The sequence below is a fragment of the Plectropomus leopardus genome, chromosome 22 (genome assembly GCF_008729295.1).
Source record: "Plectropomus leopardus isolate mb chromosome 22, YSFRI_Pleo_2.0, whole genome shotgun sequence".
Lineage (NCBI taxonomy): Eukaryota > Metazoa > Chordata > Actinopteri > Perciformes > Serranidae > Plectropomus > Plectropomus leopardus.
In genome coordinates this window covers 10,934,922-10,951,301 of record NC_056484.1, presented here as the reverse complement: position 1 = coordinate 10,951,301, position 16,380 = coordinate 10,934,922, and the positions used below count along the sequence as shown (strand labels likewise).

General features: G+C 41.0%; 1 protein-coding gene across 1 annotated transcript in view; it reads left to right on the top strand.

Moving 5' to 3' along the window:
* The window catches only part of wnk1b (WNK lysine deficient protein kinase 1b), a 112,882-nt gene extending 96,722 nt beyond the window's left edge, over positions 1 to 16,160 (top strand). The window contains 8 exon segments of the mRNA XM_042511329.1: positions 166 to 453; positions 553 to 827; positions 1,538 to 1,613; positions 1,700 to 1,829; positions 3,629 to 3,826; positions 10,924 to 11,096; positions 11,635 to 11,691; positions 12,524 to 16,160. Coding sequence (XP_042367263.1) covers positions 166 to 453; positions 553 to 827; positions 1,538 to 1,613; positions 1,700 to 1,829; positions 3,629 to 3,826; positions 10,924 to 11,096; positions 11,635 to 11,691; positions 12,524 to 12,964 — 1,638 coding nt within the window. The 3' untranslated portion in view covers positions 12,965 to 16,160.
* Positions 16,161 to 16,380: the final 220 nt, after the last annotated feature.

Sequence of the window (16,380 nt, the reverse complement as noted above, 5' to 3'; positions counted from 1 at the left end):
GTTGTATAAAACATACCTTTTGGACCGTGTATCAATCGATAAATGAGGAAAACATTGGGAAGATTAATAATCATCGAAATGTTGCCTTGATCTCAGGCTAAGTGAAGTAATCCTATGTGTCCATTTCTTCTTCTCTGTTGTGTTGTCTTTACTCTTGCTGATCAGGTCTCATTGGCTGCTGAAGCACCTCCTGTCCAACGTCCAGCCTGCACCGAATCATCCTCAACCACCACCTCCTCCTCCTCCTCGTCTTCCTCCTCCTCGTCCTCCTCCACTCTCTCCAGCCCAGAGAACACACTGCACAAGGACTCCTCTTCTCCTCTGAAAGGGGGAAAAGGAGGAGATGTTGTGGATGGACTCCCACAACGGACTCTTGGAGCGCCTCACCAAGCCTCCCCCTTCACCTCACCCTGCCCCTCTCCTAAACCTACTACAACCATCGGACGCTTCCAGGTATTTCCTGTTTATGACATTTGACCACATGTATGAACTTAAAAAAAACTCTCCATATTCCTTTTGTTCATTATCTCATCCACCGCTCTTTTATTTAAGGTTACCACCAACCCGGAGGCTCGTGTCGGCAGATTCTCAGTCAGTCGTGCCCAGGAGCAGAGCCTCGAGCCCAAGCAGACCCTTCCACCCGCCGCCGCCCAGGCTGCTAATGGACCCAGTAATCCTGTGCAGATTTTGAGTCCAGACTCCACTCATAAAGCCTCGCTGCCGAGTCTAAACAACAACTCCTTCAATAACTCCTACATCAGCAGTGACAATGACTCCGAATTTGAGGATGAAGACTTCAAACGGGAAGTCAGCCACCTCAGAGAAAAGTAAGTTATCCCTTCTGCTCTCCTGTTGACCTGTTAGCACTCTCCTCCTTCACCTCCTGCTTATTAAAGCCTCCAGAGATAATGTTTTTGTTTTAACATTTAATTCTGAATTTAATGTTGATCGCATCGATTTACGGCACAAAAAGGATGTGCGTCAACCATTGCGCAATTAAAACAGGAAGAGAACCGTGCTGTTTGTTTTCCGACGTACAGCGCCAGCTATCAATGGCAAAGGAGTACTTTTGCAGTGGACTAATGATTTTGCAATAATACAATCCCTGCCTCTACAGTTGTTCATCACTTTCATTTTACATAGCACTAAAATAGGTACACTTGGAGAGTCTAGGTGGGGAAGGAATTGAAAAGTTGAAAACTTGTTGCTTTCCACTTTAAGTTTATCTGCTTTGAAGAAAACTAGATTTTGCAGTCTTCTGTTTCTGTGCCCCCAAAAATAGCAGGCTGTGCTTCTCTTTTCTCCCCTTCCTCTTTCAGCACCCTCAAGAATGAGGTTAACCACCCACTTTCCTTCATTACTTTTCTCTCTCTTGCTGCTTCCTCTTTTCTTGAAAAAGGATGTTAAGCACTTCCAAGAACACTCGGCCCTCCGCTGCCTCTTCTCTGTTCGCTTCCTCACCCTCGTTATCTTTTTCTTTCTTTAGCTAGCCAATATTTTACTCCTCATATTTTGCATTCCCTCTGTGTACCACCAGGCACATGCGTGAGATTCAGGCCCTGCACTCCCGCCAGAAGGAGGAAATAGAGAGTCTCTTTACCAGGCTGGGGAAGGTAACTCACCTCAGTTACATCAGTACAGACACTAAACGGCATCTCCTACAGTCGAAGCAAGCATTGTTCCTTTGGTCATTGTGTAGGTTCCTCCAGCTGCAGTGCTCCCTCCAGTGATAGGCTTGACCGGCAGGAGGCGACGACCTACCAAAAGCAAATCCTCCAAATCATCCAGAACCAGCTCCACTCACAGCAGCAAGAGTCCATTACAGCCAGGTAGGCTCTTGTTTAAACGTGAATATTTAAAAGTTGGTTCACCCAAAGTCCAAAGAAACATGATTTCTTGCTTACTTCTTGTGATCTCTAAGCCAAGAAGTAGTTGGTTTTATTTCCAGGATTTGAGATATTCAATTCTAAGATTTGCGTGGTCACCCCAACACAGTGGAGGTGAATAAAATCTGTTTTATTTTGCTCACAGCATTAAACATTTACCTTTAAAGAAATGCAACAGCAGCATTATAGTACTCAAGACGGGTCTCTGCCTTGGTCTCAAGGCCTTTCTCCAGACCATGTTTTTTTCTTAAAGGCTCTCTGACTCAAACTCATTTTACAGTCTCAGAAAAAGAGGATTTTACTTCAACACCGTTCAAGACAACAGTTGCAAGATTATCATTAGATTGCCTGTTTAAAAATGATGAATGAAAAATGTTGAATGAAGATGGTTAAGTTGATTTCAGCTCCTTAATATTTTTTTTTAAATTAGAAAATGCAGTAAAGGACTCACATTGGTCCTGCTACTGAGTCTTGGTCTTGTCTTGGATCAATACACTGTGGTCTTAGTCCTAGCTATCCTAGACTACAACACTGTGCAGCAGCAGCATCTCCTCTCAGCAACAATGTTTTAATCAATAGAAAATAGTTGCCATTGATTCTGTACATCTTGCGCCATCTTCAGGTCAAAATTTGAACTTGTCCAAGACTTTAGTTTATGACTAAACCTGCAAAACTAATGACATCATCTTAAGCTGTACTTTCCCTTAAGTGCAAATTAGCAAATGTTGGCATGCTAACATGCTAAACTAACATATTAATATCTTAAACATCTGCTAAACATCAGCATGTTTACATGGGCATTGTGAGTATGCTGGCATGTTGACTTTAGCATTTAGCTCAAGCAATGCTGCAACGACCCGCAGTAACAGCACTGGGCTTTGAAGCCAATTTAACTTGCACAGAGCTTCTGCAGAACTGCAGAGATGGTTTGTGGGGCTCGCAGAGAGCTTCGGAGATGCACCTCGCACCTCCTGAAAAGTTTGACAGAAAAAAGTTTGGCTGCAGAAGTTGGATTGGACATAGGAGCCAAGAAGTGGGATTTCCAGACAGTTCTGGTCCCATCACACATGAAAATACATGCTACGTGCAATACGCCACAGTACTATGTTTCCCTGGCGTGCTCAGGAGGTGTCTGCACCAGAAGCATAAGCACTTAGCATTAAATTTAGCATTATTTTTTTCTTAAATTTTGCTTTTGAATGCTTTGAGCAACACAGGTGAAATTTCATTCACCTCATCAAAACCATGACGATTTAAATATACATATATATATACGTATAAATATAGCTGGATACCACCAGAAGAAGGTGAGAAAATGTGTTTGTTTTTTGGTTGAACTGACCCTTTAAACATTTACTTCTCAACAGTAACACAACACCAGAATATGTACCGTAATCAAGAATCCTGCTCTACAGCCAGGATGATCTCAAACGTTCACCCTAACGTTACACTGTCTCTGTGTTTATGCATCCATGTGCACATATATGTGTTTGTGTTGATCTGCTTGGTTACACGTGCATGTGGGTGTACGCTGGTGCAGGCTCAGAGCTTGAACATTTCTGACTGCTTTCCCCGTCTGTCTCTCTCTGTGTGGTTGTGTGTGCTGGGTTGTGTCTTTGTAAATGTCTGTGGTGACGGGTGTCTTATTTTGTCCATTATTTGTGTGTGTGTATTTTTGTGTGTCTCTGTGGTGTGTCTTTCCTGCCCTGTCCTCTCCTGCCTATGCCTTGTGCTATCTCCAGGCAGCACTTTATCCGCCCAGAGCGTCCCCACCATGTTCCCCGGTCAGCTGGCTCTGTTAGCACCGGGAGGATTAGCAGATTCGGGCAGCAGCACTCTGCTCCAGCCACTCAAACCCTCTCCCTCCAGCAACAACCTGTGTTCGGCCTACACCAGCGAGGCGGCGCTCTCTGTGCCCAGCCTGTGTGCTCCCACCCCAGGTAGGCAAACATTTGTGAATCCCCAGTCTGAAGAAGGCCTCATGAACCTCCTCAAAACATAAGAAATTCTCCACGCACACAAATGCATGCAGTTGGTTTGTCTTCACTCCCTCACAAAAAGACACTTCTCACATCTTGTTCTATCTTTCTCTGTTTCTCGCTCTGTGTAAAGCAGTGTGATGGCTAACCGACTGTTACATTCTTCCTTTGTATTCCTTCACCTGCGTCTCTCTCCCTCCCTCTCATCTATACCTTGTCTTTCTTACTTTTGTCCTTTCTGTCTCTATTTCACTGTTTTTCTCTGTCTTCTATCTCTTTGTTGCTCATTTTCTTTCCCTGTATCTTCTTCATCTCTCTCTCTCTCTCTCTCTTTCTCTCTCTCTCCATCTTTCTTCTGTGTGTTCTCCTTTTCTGGTTCTTCATCTCTCCTCCTCTTCCTTCCCTCCTCCCTCTCTTCAGGCTGTGTAAAGTTCAGCTGGGGTTCGGAGCGTTTGGCCTTCAAGCCTGGCGGCAGGAGGACGCGCTTTCTGAGTACGCCCTGCTTGGCTCTTTGTGTGTAACGCTTTATTTCTTTGCTCTTCTCTTTTTACCCGTCGTCCTTACTTACTTCTGTTTATATTTTTTTCTTTACTCCTATATCTGTCAAGTCACGGTCATCCTGTCTTCCCGAGGGTTTCCTTCTTTGATGGAGGAAGACCCTCTCTGCTTCTGATATTGCTAATGTCCTGCAGAAAACTGGTTTCTCCACAAAAGTCAGCTTGTCAGGCATTAATAGAAAACATAAATTCACGCAGGGGAGCATGCAAGCTTATACTTTTTACACACTTTCGCACCTGAGAGCTCTCTCACTGCAGCAGGTGGGATTGAGGTACTTTTTTTTAAATTACCAGCCAAACTAAGTTTTTGGTTTAAATTAGAGCCTTTAAATGAGGCTTGCTTCTTATCACAGATTAAATTGGCAGTCAGCTGTTCTTTATTTTAACATTTAACTACCTTACAAGTGTCCTTTTTGTGTATGTTGGGGAAAAAATAGGTCCAAAAGAAAAAGGGGAAACTAGAGATAAGAGTTGGCTGCAGGACACAAAAGTTAACACAATGACAAACATTGTCTTTCTTACATCCTAGAGCTTCCCATAGTCATTTTCACTTATCAATATATTAGTTTTCTTTTAACTCTCTCTATCTTTCTCTCAATAGTCTTTTCTTTTTGTCCTTAACAAACAAGTCATTCACATTCAATGCCAACCTTGTGCACTTTCAGCTGCACAGAACAACAGCATCTCCAAAAATACAATGATAGCATCATAATTGATAGAAAGGACACAGCAAAATATTTACTGTCTAAATTAACACTTTAAAAGGATGTCAACAAATTGAACTTCCATATTTGAACATACCAGCCAAAAAACAAAAAGTGTGAGGTTCTATGATTTAAAACTTCTGTATATCAACCAGCAACAGTATTGATGGGAAACTCGAGTTGCACTAGCATGTTTAAAGGAGACTGTCCTCCTCCAAAGTACAACCAGGTCGTTTTTACAAGCAGCTGAGAGGACCCATATTCACGTTTAATTGTTAGGCAGCGGCCTCTATTAATATTAGTCTTTATGATAGGACAAAAGGAAGTCAGGCAATGGAGTATAAAGAGTGACAACATTTGCTAAATAATAAAAGTACTTATTTTAAGCTGCACCATGATGTTTTTTTCTAAACCTAACTATGACATTTTGGTGCAACTGCAACCCTCACACATTAAATGTTTAAAACTGCAACCAGTAAGGGTTGTATACAAGCTATTATTTATTATTCTGTCATCCATTGGTAGGGGTGCTTATTTCATAAATGCCTGTGGGTCGTATTAGAGGTTAAAAACACACTACCTTTGTGGTTGCATGGGTTGGAGGAATCGTAGGTTTAAAGGTAAAAATCCTTACAATTTCAGTCCCAATATTATTGCAATTTTAATGTGTTGCAATATGCTGAGTACTGAAATAACATATATTGCAATATATTGTGATTTATCACTATTTATTATTCTAGTTGGCAACCAAAAGATCAATTTGTATTTGTATATTTAATCAATTATGTATTTAGAAAATTGATACTTGGCATCCATGTAGCGCTACACAAAAATATTGTGATACTATGGCATATTGATTTTTTTTCCCCCCACCCCTACCAGACAGTCTTTGTGTAATGACTTTGTTGCAAATACAACAGCAGAGAAGCTGGTGAATCTGTTTACAGTGTAACCACGCAAACTCAAGTCTTCATAGGGCAGTCGGTCAAAAATAAGTTCAATATTACCACAAATGGTTGCATGAATTGCAAGTCAGGTCCCTGGGAAAGGGAAGCAGCAGCTAAAATGCACATGGATTTTGCCAGTAGCTTCATTATGTGATACGTTTACATTTTAACCATTTAGCTAATGCTACATGGCAACTTGATAACTGCCAAATAAGCTTTAAGCTCGTAATAACCAGCATTTAAACCATTCAGCATTTCATTTCTAGTCCTACTAATCTAAAGATATATCATACAGTTTGTTTGTGTTTCAGTCATTTCAAATCCTGACTGCCTCAATTTCTAACCTTCACCTCTGTGAAAACAAGCAGACTAACAGGGAATGACAAGTTGAGCCCTGATGACTTGAGATTTCTGCCATACATTTTTTTTTTTATAGAAGATTTATAATCTCTTTTTGATTAAACTTGATTAATTGCATTTGTTTAAGCACAGTTCTTCCAAAATGCTGTGCATCAGTCTTTATTTATTTGTATTTTTCTGTCACGATTAAGAAATTGTTTTCCTCGAGTCATATTATAACCATAATGTGTAGTGTTGGGTAAATGTTTTGTTCTTGATGAAGATGAATGCTTCTGAACCCTCTGCAGCTCAAATCCTTTCTCTCCCTTCCTTACCCTGTTCCCTCACTCCCTTTCCTCACCCCCTGTGTCCCTCACCTGTACCCTTGTCACTGCACAGCCAGGAGGGGAGAGAGACAGATCTGGGTCTTAATGATCAGAATTTCTTTGTTTGTAAACATATAGCTCAGCAAGAAAACTAATGTAACACTGGTTTTAAATTTATTAATTCATTCATGTAAATTACCTTAAAAATGAGACTCCATTGCCATTTTCACTTCTATTTCAATCGGCCAAATCAGGGGTGTGTGCAGTGATTCAGAGGTCTAGAAACAGGGTACTTTGATATAAATGAATCCTAACATGGACCCAGTTCTGGTACGGCCCTATGAGCTGTAGAGAGGACTCAGAATCGCATCAGAGCCAGGGGTTGGTTACCCAGAAGCATCTTCAAGCTGCAGTACAGACGGGACTTAGAGTCAGCGAGCAAAGACTCAGTTTAGTTTACTGTTAAACACAAGTATCATCCTCAAGAGCTTTGCTTACAAAATATTTATATTCCAGTATTAAGTGGTCTGTTGCTACCTCAGTAACTGTCAACAAAGTGTGCTTGTAGTTGGTGTCTGCACTTCCTCAGAAAATTACCTTCTTGTCAAAAGAAAAGCATCTTTTAAACAGTTGTTCAAGTATATAATGTGGAAGCCCATTTCTATGAGTGTGGTGGAAAAAAAGCTGACAAGAGATAGTTACAAAATAATTACTTAGTATGTCCAAATGACAAGAAACTTTTCAAAAGAAAGAGTAAGCATCTTGAAATAATGATGAACTTTGATAAATAGTGACTTACCTCACAATAGTCACTCATAAATAATGAGAAGCCTTCTCAAAAATATGAGTTAGTATCTGATAATAAATGACTTTATTTTGGAAAGAAATGTGTTAATGTCTCAAAATAATGAGTTGTGAAAATAATGAGAAACTTTCGGAAAATAGTGACTCAGTTCATTTGTCAATATTTGTAGATATCTCATTATTTTGAGAGAAGTTATATATTAGATATTTCTCATTTTTTATATATAAACTCCTTATTAGACTTAATTTGAGATTATATTAACTTATTATTTTGAAAAAGCATTCATAATTGCTCATGATTTTTCAATATGGACTCTTTTTGTGAGATTATGAGATGATTATTTTTGTGAAAATGTATTATTTTTTTTAGATGCTAACGCATTATTTTGATAGAAATCATTTTCAGAAAGTTTCTCATTTTGGGATACTAATTTGATTTTGAGAACATTACTTGCTATTTCTAGAAAGTTTTTCATTATTTGGTTTAGTTTTTCATTACTGACTCAGTATTTGGAAAAAGTTTCTCATTATAATGACTTATAGGCAGCCTTGTGACTTGACATTGGTGGTCAGCCTTTCTCACAATGCAGAGTACAAGCCAGACACGCCTTATGCCTTTAATTTATACATTTAAAAACCGCACATCAACATCCACTTTTAGGACTTTAATCAGAGCGCACTGTGTGACAGGTACTGATCTCAGTGTAAAGATGTTTTTGGGCAACTCAACCCCTAAGTGTTGTTTATTGACTGCTTTAAGTTCCAATAATCGTACTCGGATGCATTGTGTTTGGTTGTCGGGTGTTGTGGGCGTGGGTTTAACTCTGACTCTCTCCCAATCCTCCAATCGTTGTCTTCCGGCCGCACAGGGAAGATGGTGAAAAAAGTCTGCCCCTGCAACCAGCTCTGTAGTAACTATCTCTCTTTTTGGTCTTTCTTCCCTCCATCCAACCACTCCTCCACCCTTGCACTTGCTCTCCCACGCTTCCTCCTGCTGATTTCAACTCTGATCCTCTGCCAGATCTGAGATCAGTTCGATTCAGTTATTTCGGCTACTGTGACTCACCGAAACATTGCATATTTTTGAATTTTTACATTTTGAATATGAAGGATCAAAGGACACCCAGCTTGGAGACTGAAATGACTGAATTGACCAGTTTCACATTGACAGTGCATGCACCTACAAGCGCACACACACACACACATTCAAACACACACTAACACACCTGAACAGCTGTGCGCCACTCTGCACCCTCCCTTTCCTCTCCTCCCTCGTCATGGCTTGTGGTCAGGACTACATTGCCCAGAATACCATGCTGCTGCAGTCAGTCATGACTCAGCGTCTCCTCATTTTTATTTTCCTCCATTTTATTTAGCATGACGCTCGAGTTTATCAGAACAACTGTATGATTATTTATTTATTTATTTATTTTACTGGCTCTGCCTATTATGTCTTTTCTTGTATAATATCTGATAAACAGATCTGTGTAATAATATAACTATTTTCTGGATCTAAGGTACATGAACACAAGTACAAAAAAACATTTGTGAGGATTTTTTTTTTAAGAAAAGGTTATGATGCAGTATTCATGACAGTAAGATAATAGAAGACCATATTATTCCCGGTGTTCTCTTTCACTGGCCTGAATATGTTAAAACTGTATATTTGTGAAAAATCCACATGCATATTATCAGGGCTCTGTCTGCAGTCATAGGAAACCAGATTTGCTTGAAGTTGAACCTTTGATTTCGATTGTGTTAAAATATCTGAAACCAGCAGAGTGTGTAGCAGAGAGCTGAGGTGTTTTATGATTGTCTTCCTCTCATCTCTCAGCATTTACTGATTTAGTTTTCTCCTTGACTTGGTAGAGAAGAAATGAAGATGTGCAGTCTTCAAACATGCTATAATTATAGTGCTGGTATCAAATAATAGTTGAATTAGTCTGAACCTGCACTCAGGCTACGTTCTACAAGGTTTTTGTTTTTTGTTTTTTGTTTTTTCTCGCTGTAAAGTGATGAGTTTGATGCTCAGGGTTGGCAAACAAAGCAAACTGCCAGCTGTTACAGAGCTTGAGTGCCATCTAATGGTCAAAAAATAGACTAAAACACAAGATCAGTGGTACACGGCAGCTGTGAACAACAAGCAGGCTTGTGCCCAGCATTGCTTCGAATAAATTAATTGCTGCTGGGCATGACAGCTTCACAGGGCGCCTAATGTATCACTAACCAGAGGCAATGGGAGAATGAAGTATTTAAAGACTAACTTCTCACTCTCCCATGATTTGTGTCTAAGGCACTGAAGAAAGCAACAGTTTTTAAAGCTGGTCTAGTATTAAGTGAGAGTTGCAGGTGCAAGACAGGCTGCAATGCAAACACCCATGGCAATAATGCACCATCGATGTTCATCCCCTAAAAGTGCTTATTTCTGCCACTGATGCTCAGCTTTTTAAGTGTCTGTCTACATTAAACCTTTTTGTTAAAGAGTAAGATCTTTATGTTTAACCGGAAACAATACCAAAATCGCTAACGCCAAACCCACCACACTCTATTTAAATAAATAGCAATTTTAGCGTGTACAGAGCCGGCATATTCTCACATCTGACTGGCTGAATTAAGGATTTATTTCAACCAGACCAGAGTTGCTGAGTGTTTGAACGAAGGAGAGAAAAACCAAGATGGTTTTGGTGAGTTTTGGTCTGAATTAAGTATATTTCATGATAATACGATTAGTGATTATTTAAATGGAGTCTGGTTAGTTTGGTGATAGCAGTTTCAGGGCTGTTTCTGGTTAAATAAAAAGGATGTTACTCATAAGCAAAAAGGTCTATCTCTCGAGTGAAACTTTCCATAATGTTGTCCAACACTTCTGATAACAATGTGAGCCTGTCACTGATAAAAATAAGCACTTTTAGTGGACGTAAATAGGCAGTGCAAACATGCCCCGACTGAACACATTGCATCTGCTGGCTGCAGCACTCTGGCTCAATACTAGACTATTTTTTAACAAATTGTTGTCTCTAGTTATTAGACAATAGGGTCCAGGTTAAAAATATTGAAGTAATGAATAAAGATACATTCTGAAACTGACTAAATTTTTGTCAAAATCATTTTAAAATATTGCTCTAGTATCAGTTTTTCCTCAAGTTCCTGTCTGCCATCATTATTTCCATCATTACAACTAAACAACATAATACCGACATGCTGACCTACCCCAAAACTCTGTCCCGACTAGGCTATGTCACCATGTAACGGCCCATTTTCATGGTCAAGACAGGAAGTGCATTCTCCTTCATTCAGATAACATCAGTGATCATCGTCTCGTTTGAACAGTGTCTCACATCCTTTGCTCTTCCTCTCCTTTCTCTCCGTCTCTCTCCACAGGGACTAACAGCACCAATGCCGTGAGTGGTTCAGGCGGTTTGGGTCAGAGCCAGGGGGGTTCTCAGTGTCTGCCCCCCAACATGTCCGCCCCCCACCAGAGGAAAGGAACCTTCACCGATGACCTCCATAAACTGGTGGACAATTGGGCCAGAGATGCCATGAACCTCTCACAGGTTTACTGCCGTTTTATGATTTATTACAGCAACACAAGTTGTTTTGACACAGAAAATGTTCCTTCAGCAATGACTCAACACTTTCTCTATTTAGTTTAAAAGACCAGAAGACAGATAGAGGAAAGAAACTGAAGTCTAAATGGCAGTTTGTTAAAAGCCAAAGTGGCTGGTTGAGTAAACAAACCTCAGCCAAAACCTACGGGCATTTGGCTGTAATGTGTTTCGCTAATCCTCTATCAGGTCCTGTTTCCATCTGGCACTTTATGTGTGTTTACAGTGACCAAAACATCGGTTTAGCAGGGAAAGAATATATTTAAGTCTGGAGACTTTTTGTACAAAATTTCAATTGAATTGGATGATTTAATAATTAGGGGTAAACAAATCTGAAGTTTAAAGTCAAAGACAGCAAGTGCTTGTTCTTCCTTTTAAGCTTTGGGCACATCCAGGAGTTGATAAACTTGTTCCAGCTGCTTTAAAGAAATGTGAAGAATTTGTTAAAAGTGCTGTACAGTTGATTAAACTGACTGTTTTTTTCCAGGGGAAGAGGAGTGCCAAACAGCTGCAGCAGGCCCCAGTACAAGGACATAGCTATGAGGTTAGTTTAAAAATGCACCATATGACATCATGGACGCATTCAGGGGGGCCAAGAGCAAAAATTAGCTTTTGTGGCCTGACCTCTCTTGTCACCACCAACTTCTCATTAAGTACGGTGGACACAGCGGACCATACATGGCAGATTCATTATATGCAGAGACCCCAAAAACCATACAGTGCTTTTATGCTGGATTTAAAATCACAGGTTTATATGTCTCATTTAATCTGTGTTCATTTAATACATGTTCCAAAATAAACTAAAATTATAAACGTCTTATAAGTAGATTCTAGCACGTTACACCTCTGCAAAAGATATTTGTTTTTAAATTAAAAAAATCCTAATTCATACCTTGATCAGTCACATAGTTACTTCAAAAAGGATAATCAAGTATCTACCAAATGAAATGGAGATTTTTAGATAAATTTAAAAAATAAGTATGTGCTGAACAACTCTGAAGGCCTTTACACAGCGGGGGCGGGATGAATTAACATTATTAAAATGCAAAATACTTGCCTTTATATTGCTTTATATAACTTTGTATAATTATATATTACCAATTAGTTCTGTTCGGCCATCATTGAAATTTCTCTGCCGTTTTCTACGGTCATATCTCGCTTGAACTATATACATAAACGCTCAAAAAATGTGCACTAATATCGACAAAATGAACACAGAGCACGGAAAGAGGGCTCCATCCATCTCTGTCTCCATGTGTAACCATGAGCATTAATGAGCCCTTAATGGCATGAAAAAAGATGTGATGTGTAAAGGTTTTTAGTGTTAGCAGAGAGACATGTTTTTCTTTCCTCATGTAAAATGTCCACCTGTCCAGGTTATCCAGTCAGCCAGTATGAGCAGGAAGTACTCTGCTCCCAGCCAGCTGTGTCCCAGCAGCATCGGAGGTTCAGCCCACCTCCCTACAAACTCCACCACCGCTACCTCTCTGGCTGCCCGCAAGGGTTCCCTGTGCCACCCCCCTGCCACCTCCACTCCGCCTCAGTCCCAGCCTCCCCAGTTCATCCCCTACACCCCCACCGCTGCCTACAGCGCACAATGGTCCGGTCCGGCTCACGGCCTGTCAACCCCACACCAGGCCCCAGCACAGCCTGGTCCTCTACTGGTCAGCACCTCCCAGCCCCTGGGCCCCTACCCCACCACGGTCGGTGGACAGGGCCAGATTCCCGGGCAGGGGCCGCTCCAGTCTTTCCATCTGACCAACTCTCTCCAGAAGTCGGTCAGCAACCCAGGAGGACCCAACCTGCGGACCACGTAGGGCTGGGGGTGAGGGCTGATTGAAATCACAGCCCGACTGGCCTGATCTGGTTTGGGACAAAGTGTTACGGGCTCGATCGGCTGGAGAGGACAGAAGAACTGGAGAGTGAGGAGTTTGAAATGACAGAATCTGTTCAAGAGGAGCAAAGAGAGGAAAGGAGGAGGAGTGAAGAAATCAGGAATGCGATGTGGCAACATCTCCACAGTTTGTGTGATGCACCTCGCCTCATCTATGTGTGTGAGAAGCCGTCACAGATACAAAGGCAGTCACACAATCTCCCTCTCTGTTGTGTTCGACTGTGGGCTGTGACAGCCGGTCAAATGCTCGAGGATACAGAAAAAGACTCCTGAGTGCAATGTGAAAAGGCCAAAGAGGTTTTGACAGGGTGTGGGATTGGTGTTAGTAGCTGTTTGTGTGTGAGGTGTTGTGTATGCGCACTTATGGCTTGGTCACTCTCGCTCCATTTCATGCTTTAAATTGAGTGAACAAGTCTTTACAAGGCAGGTCACACAATCAACCTTGTGAGACAGCGGAGGAGAAACTTAACATCAGGTTGAGGGGGATGAATGTGGTGGCCAGCTTCAACAAATTTGTGTCCTCACAGCACCTCATAAAAGCTTCTAACACTGTAATTGCTTAGAATATTTTAGCTCTCAGGCTGAGTATTAGGAAATCTTAAGCTCTCAAAGAAGATAGACACATACACCAATGCAGTTTTTCCAAATTTAATACATCTATAAAGAGGTAGCTGGTGGATATAGAGGGGAACATGGCTGGTCATCACATTAAGGTCATCTTTCTTTTCTGAAATCAAGCAGCAGCCGTGTTTTTCCGCCAGCAGTTTGCGTCCCTGAAAGGAGCAGTGTGTAGGATTTGGTGGCATCTGGCGATGAGGATTGCAGCTGCAAACAGCTCAAACTTCTCCCATGCGCCAAGCATTAACTCCTAGTCTGAATTCCTTCCCGGTTCATTGTTCAGGAGATTTTTTTCAGCAAGCACCGAATAATCTGCAGAGGTCTCTTCCTCTCCAAAACACCGGTGATTTAAACAGGTGAACACTGAATACAGCAGTTTGGCTTTACAAATCAGTGATTTGCAGATGCTATTCAGCATGTCAAAGCCGAGCACCTGCTAGTATGAGCTCACCTTTTTTTCTCTGATAACTTAAGATTATTATAACATTCAGGAGGTTTTCACTGGCAGCTGAATTACACGCAGCGGTCTTTTCCTCTCCAAAACAAGCAGGCAGAGTAATTTAAACTGGTAAAAACACTGAATAAAGCAGTTTCACCTTATAAATCAGTGTTTTTCCAATGTTATTTGGCTCCTGGTGGACAGGCTGTTAACCACGGCGGCCAACACAAAAACATGAATGGCCCTGTTTGGAGTCAGTGTTTGGTGTGTCCGTTCTGGGCTACTGTAGAAACATGGCGGACTCTGTGGACGAGGAGCCACTCCCTATATACACATAAACGGCTCATTCCTAACTCATAAAACCACAACAATTCTTACTTTCAGGTGATTATACACTAAAGAAAGCATACTTATTATAATGAACTCAATTTCTGCCAATATATCCCCCTAAATCCTGCACACTGGACCTTTAAATGTATGCTTGAAAGCAAGGATGCACACAGTTAAAGGCTTTGACATCAGATGAGAGCAGAAATTTGAATTCAGGAAGTTGTTTTGCTTCAGTATTCAGAATTTCGAATATTTTCCTCGACCATTCAAAGCACAAAAAAAAAAGAACAAATTAAACGCACATTGAGAATTTTGAGCGTCTGGAGCTGAGCTGACCCCTAGCCTGGTTTAGAGTACAGCAGTAGCACTTATTGGGGTTTTGACTCGTCAGCTTGAGAAAACTCGTGACAGCTGCTCCTCCGTTACCTTCTGTGTCTTGTTCCTCCCTTGTTCTGACAAACCATTCAAACAGATGGAGAGAGATGGAGGAAAGAAAGTGGATGAAGAGGGAGAGCGAGTGAGTGTTTGTGTTAGATAACAGTCAAACACCTCATCTGTTTCCCGTTCCACTGCTTACTTTAGGAGCATACTGGCTGCGTGCGGCATCAATAAAGCACTGGAAGGACAGGACAGATGCCTCTGCACACCAGACGCCTCTTCACCGTCACGACTCCACCTCTTCCTCCATCCCTCTCTCCGCCTCTCTGTTGCCATTTGAAGCAATAACAGCAGGAACCTTTCAGAGAAAAAAAAAGCCCAAACATGAGAGAACTCAGTGTGAAAAAAGTGGCCTTGTTATCAGAATAATATCAGAGTCCCTGTACAGTTTGTGTTTATTTTTTAGAATGTCAGCCATGATGATTCCATTTTGTTGTTTATTTTGTTTTTGTTGGGTTTGTTTTGCTCGCTGCCCCCAGCCAGCAATCTGACACACACAAACACACACACACACAATGCATGAGACATTCATACAAACACACACATCTACAAACACACAGTCATGTAAATACACACACATTGTTGGAGGCGTAGCAGCCGTTTAACACACAGACTAATGCCTCAGTTCTTAGTGTCATCAGTAGGTTGGGTTTCAACGTTTGCGTTGAAATAATTGCAATGTACATTAATTATTGTTGTTAATGATTATTATTCTATTTAAAAAGAAACAAAAACAAAAACGTGTTCTGTCGATGGACCTGTTATACGCGCACATCGGTGTACGATGTGGAAACACTGTGATTATTGTTGTTTATTATTAGCAAATGTTGTTGGACAACATGAGTTTTAGGGTGAAACGTCATGAATGAAAAAAACAGAAGCATACAGAGAGCGGTTTGGGGGCCTTTCACTTTCAATTCACTGATCTCAGCAAGTGGATTCTCATCAAAATGTGAAAATTAAGATCACGTCTTTTTAAATAATGATCCTCGCATCCAGATACTGAGGACACAATCCAAAATAAATGCCTTACAGACAGCTGATCAACAGCAGTTCCTTTTTTTAAACTGATTGAATTGAAAGTCGAAATTGACCTCCAAGCCTGATTATAAAGACAAACCGGAGTGAACGGCAGGATAGTTGATATTTAGATAATAAAGTAATGCTAGCTATTTTTTTTTCTTAATACAGTACTTATATATCAGACACTTTAAATAGCCCTCCTCTTCCCTTTCTCCCCTGGTTTTGTTAGATGAATGTGAATGTATAAACCAATGGTGTCCATTTTAATGTACTTGAAAAAAATGTCTGTCTTTTATTTTTTGCTTTCTTTTGCTTCCCCTGATCCCCCTAGAGCCTCCAGTGAACACTGGAGGTACTTACTAGTGCCTTGCATCCTTCCTGTTGCTTGTTTCGTTGGTGGTTTAGGACTTGGGTTTAAAGTAAGCACACATGACAGCACGTGTGGGGAGTTTTAATGGGTGTCACTTTGACGTTGGTGGTGATTATTGGAC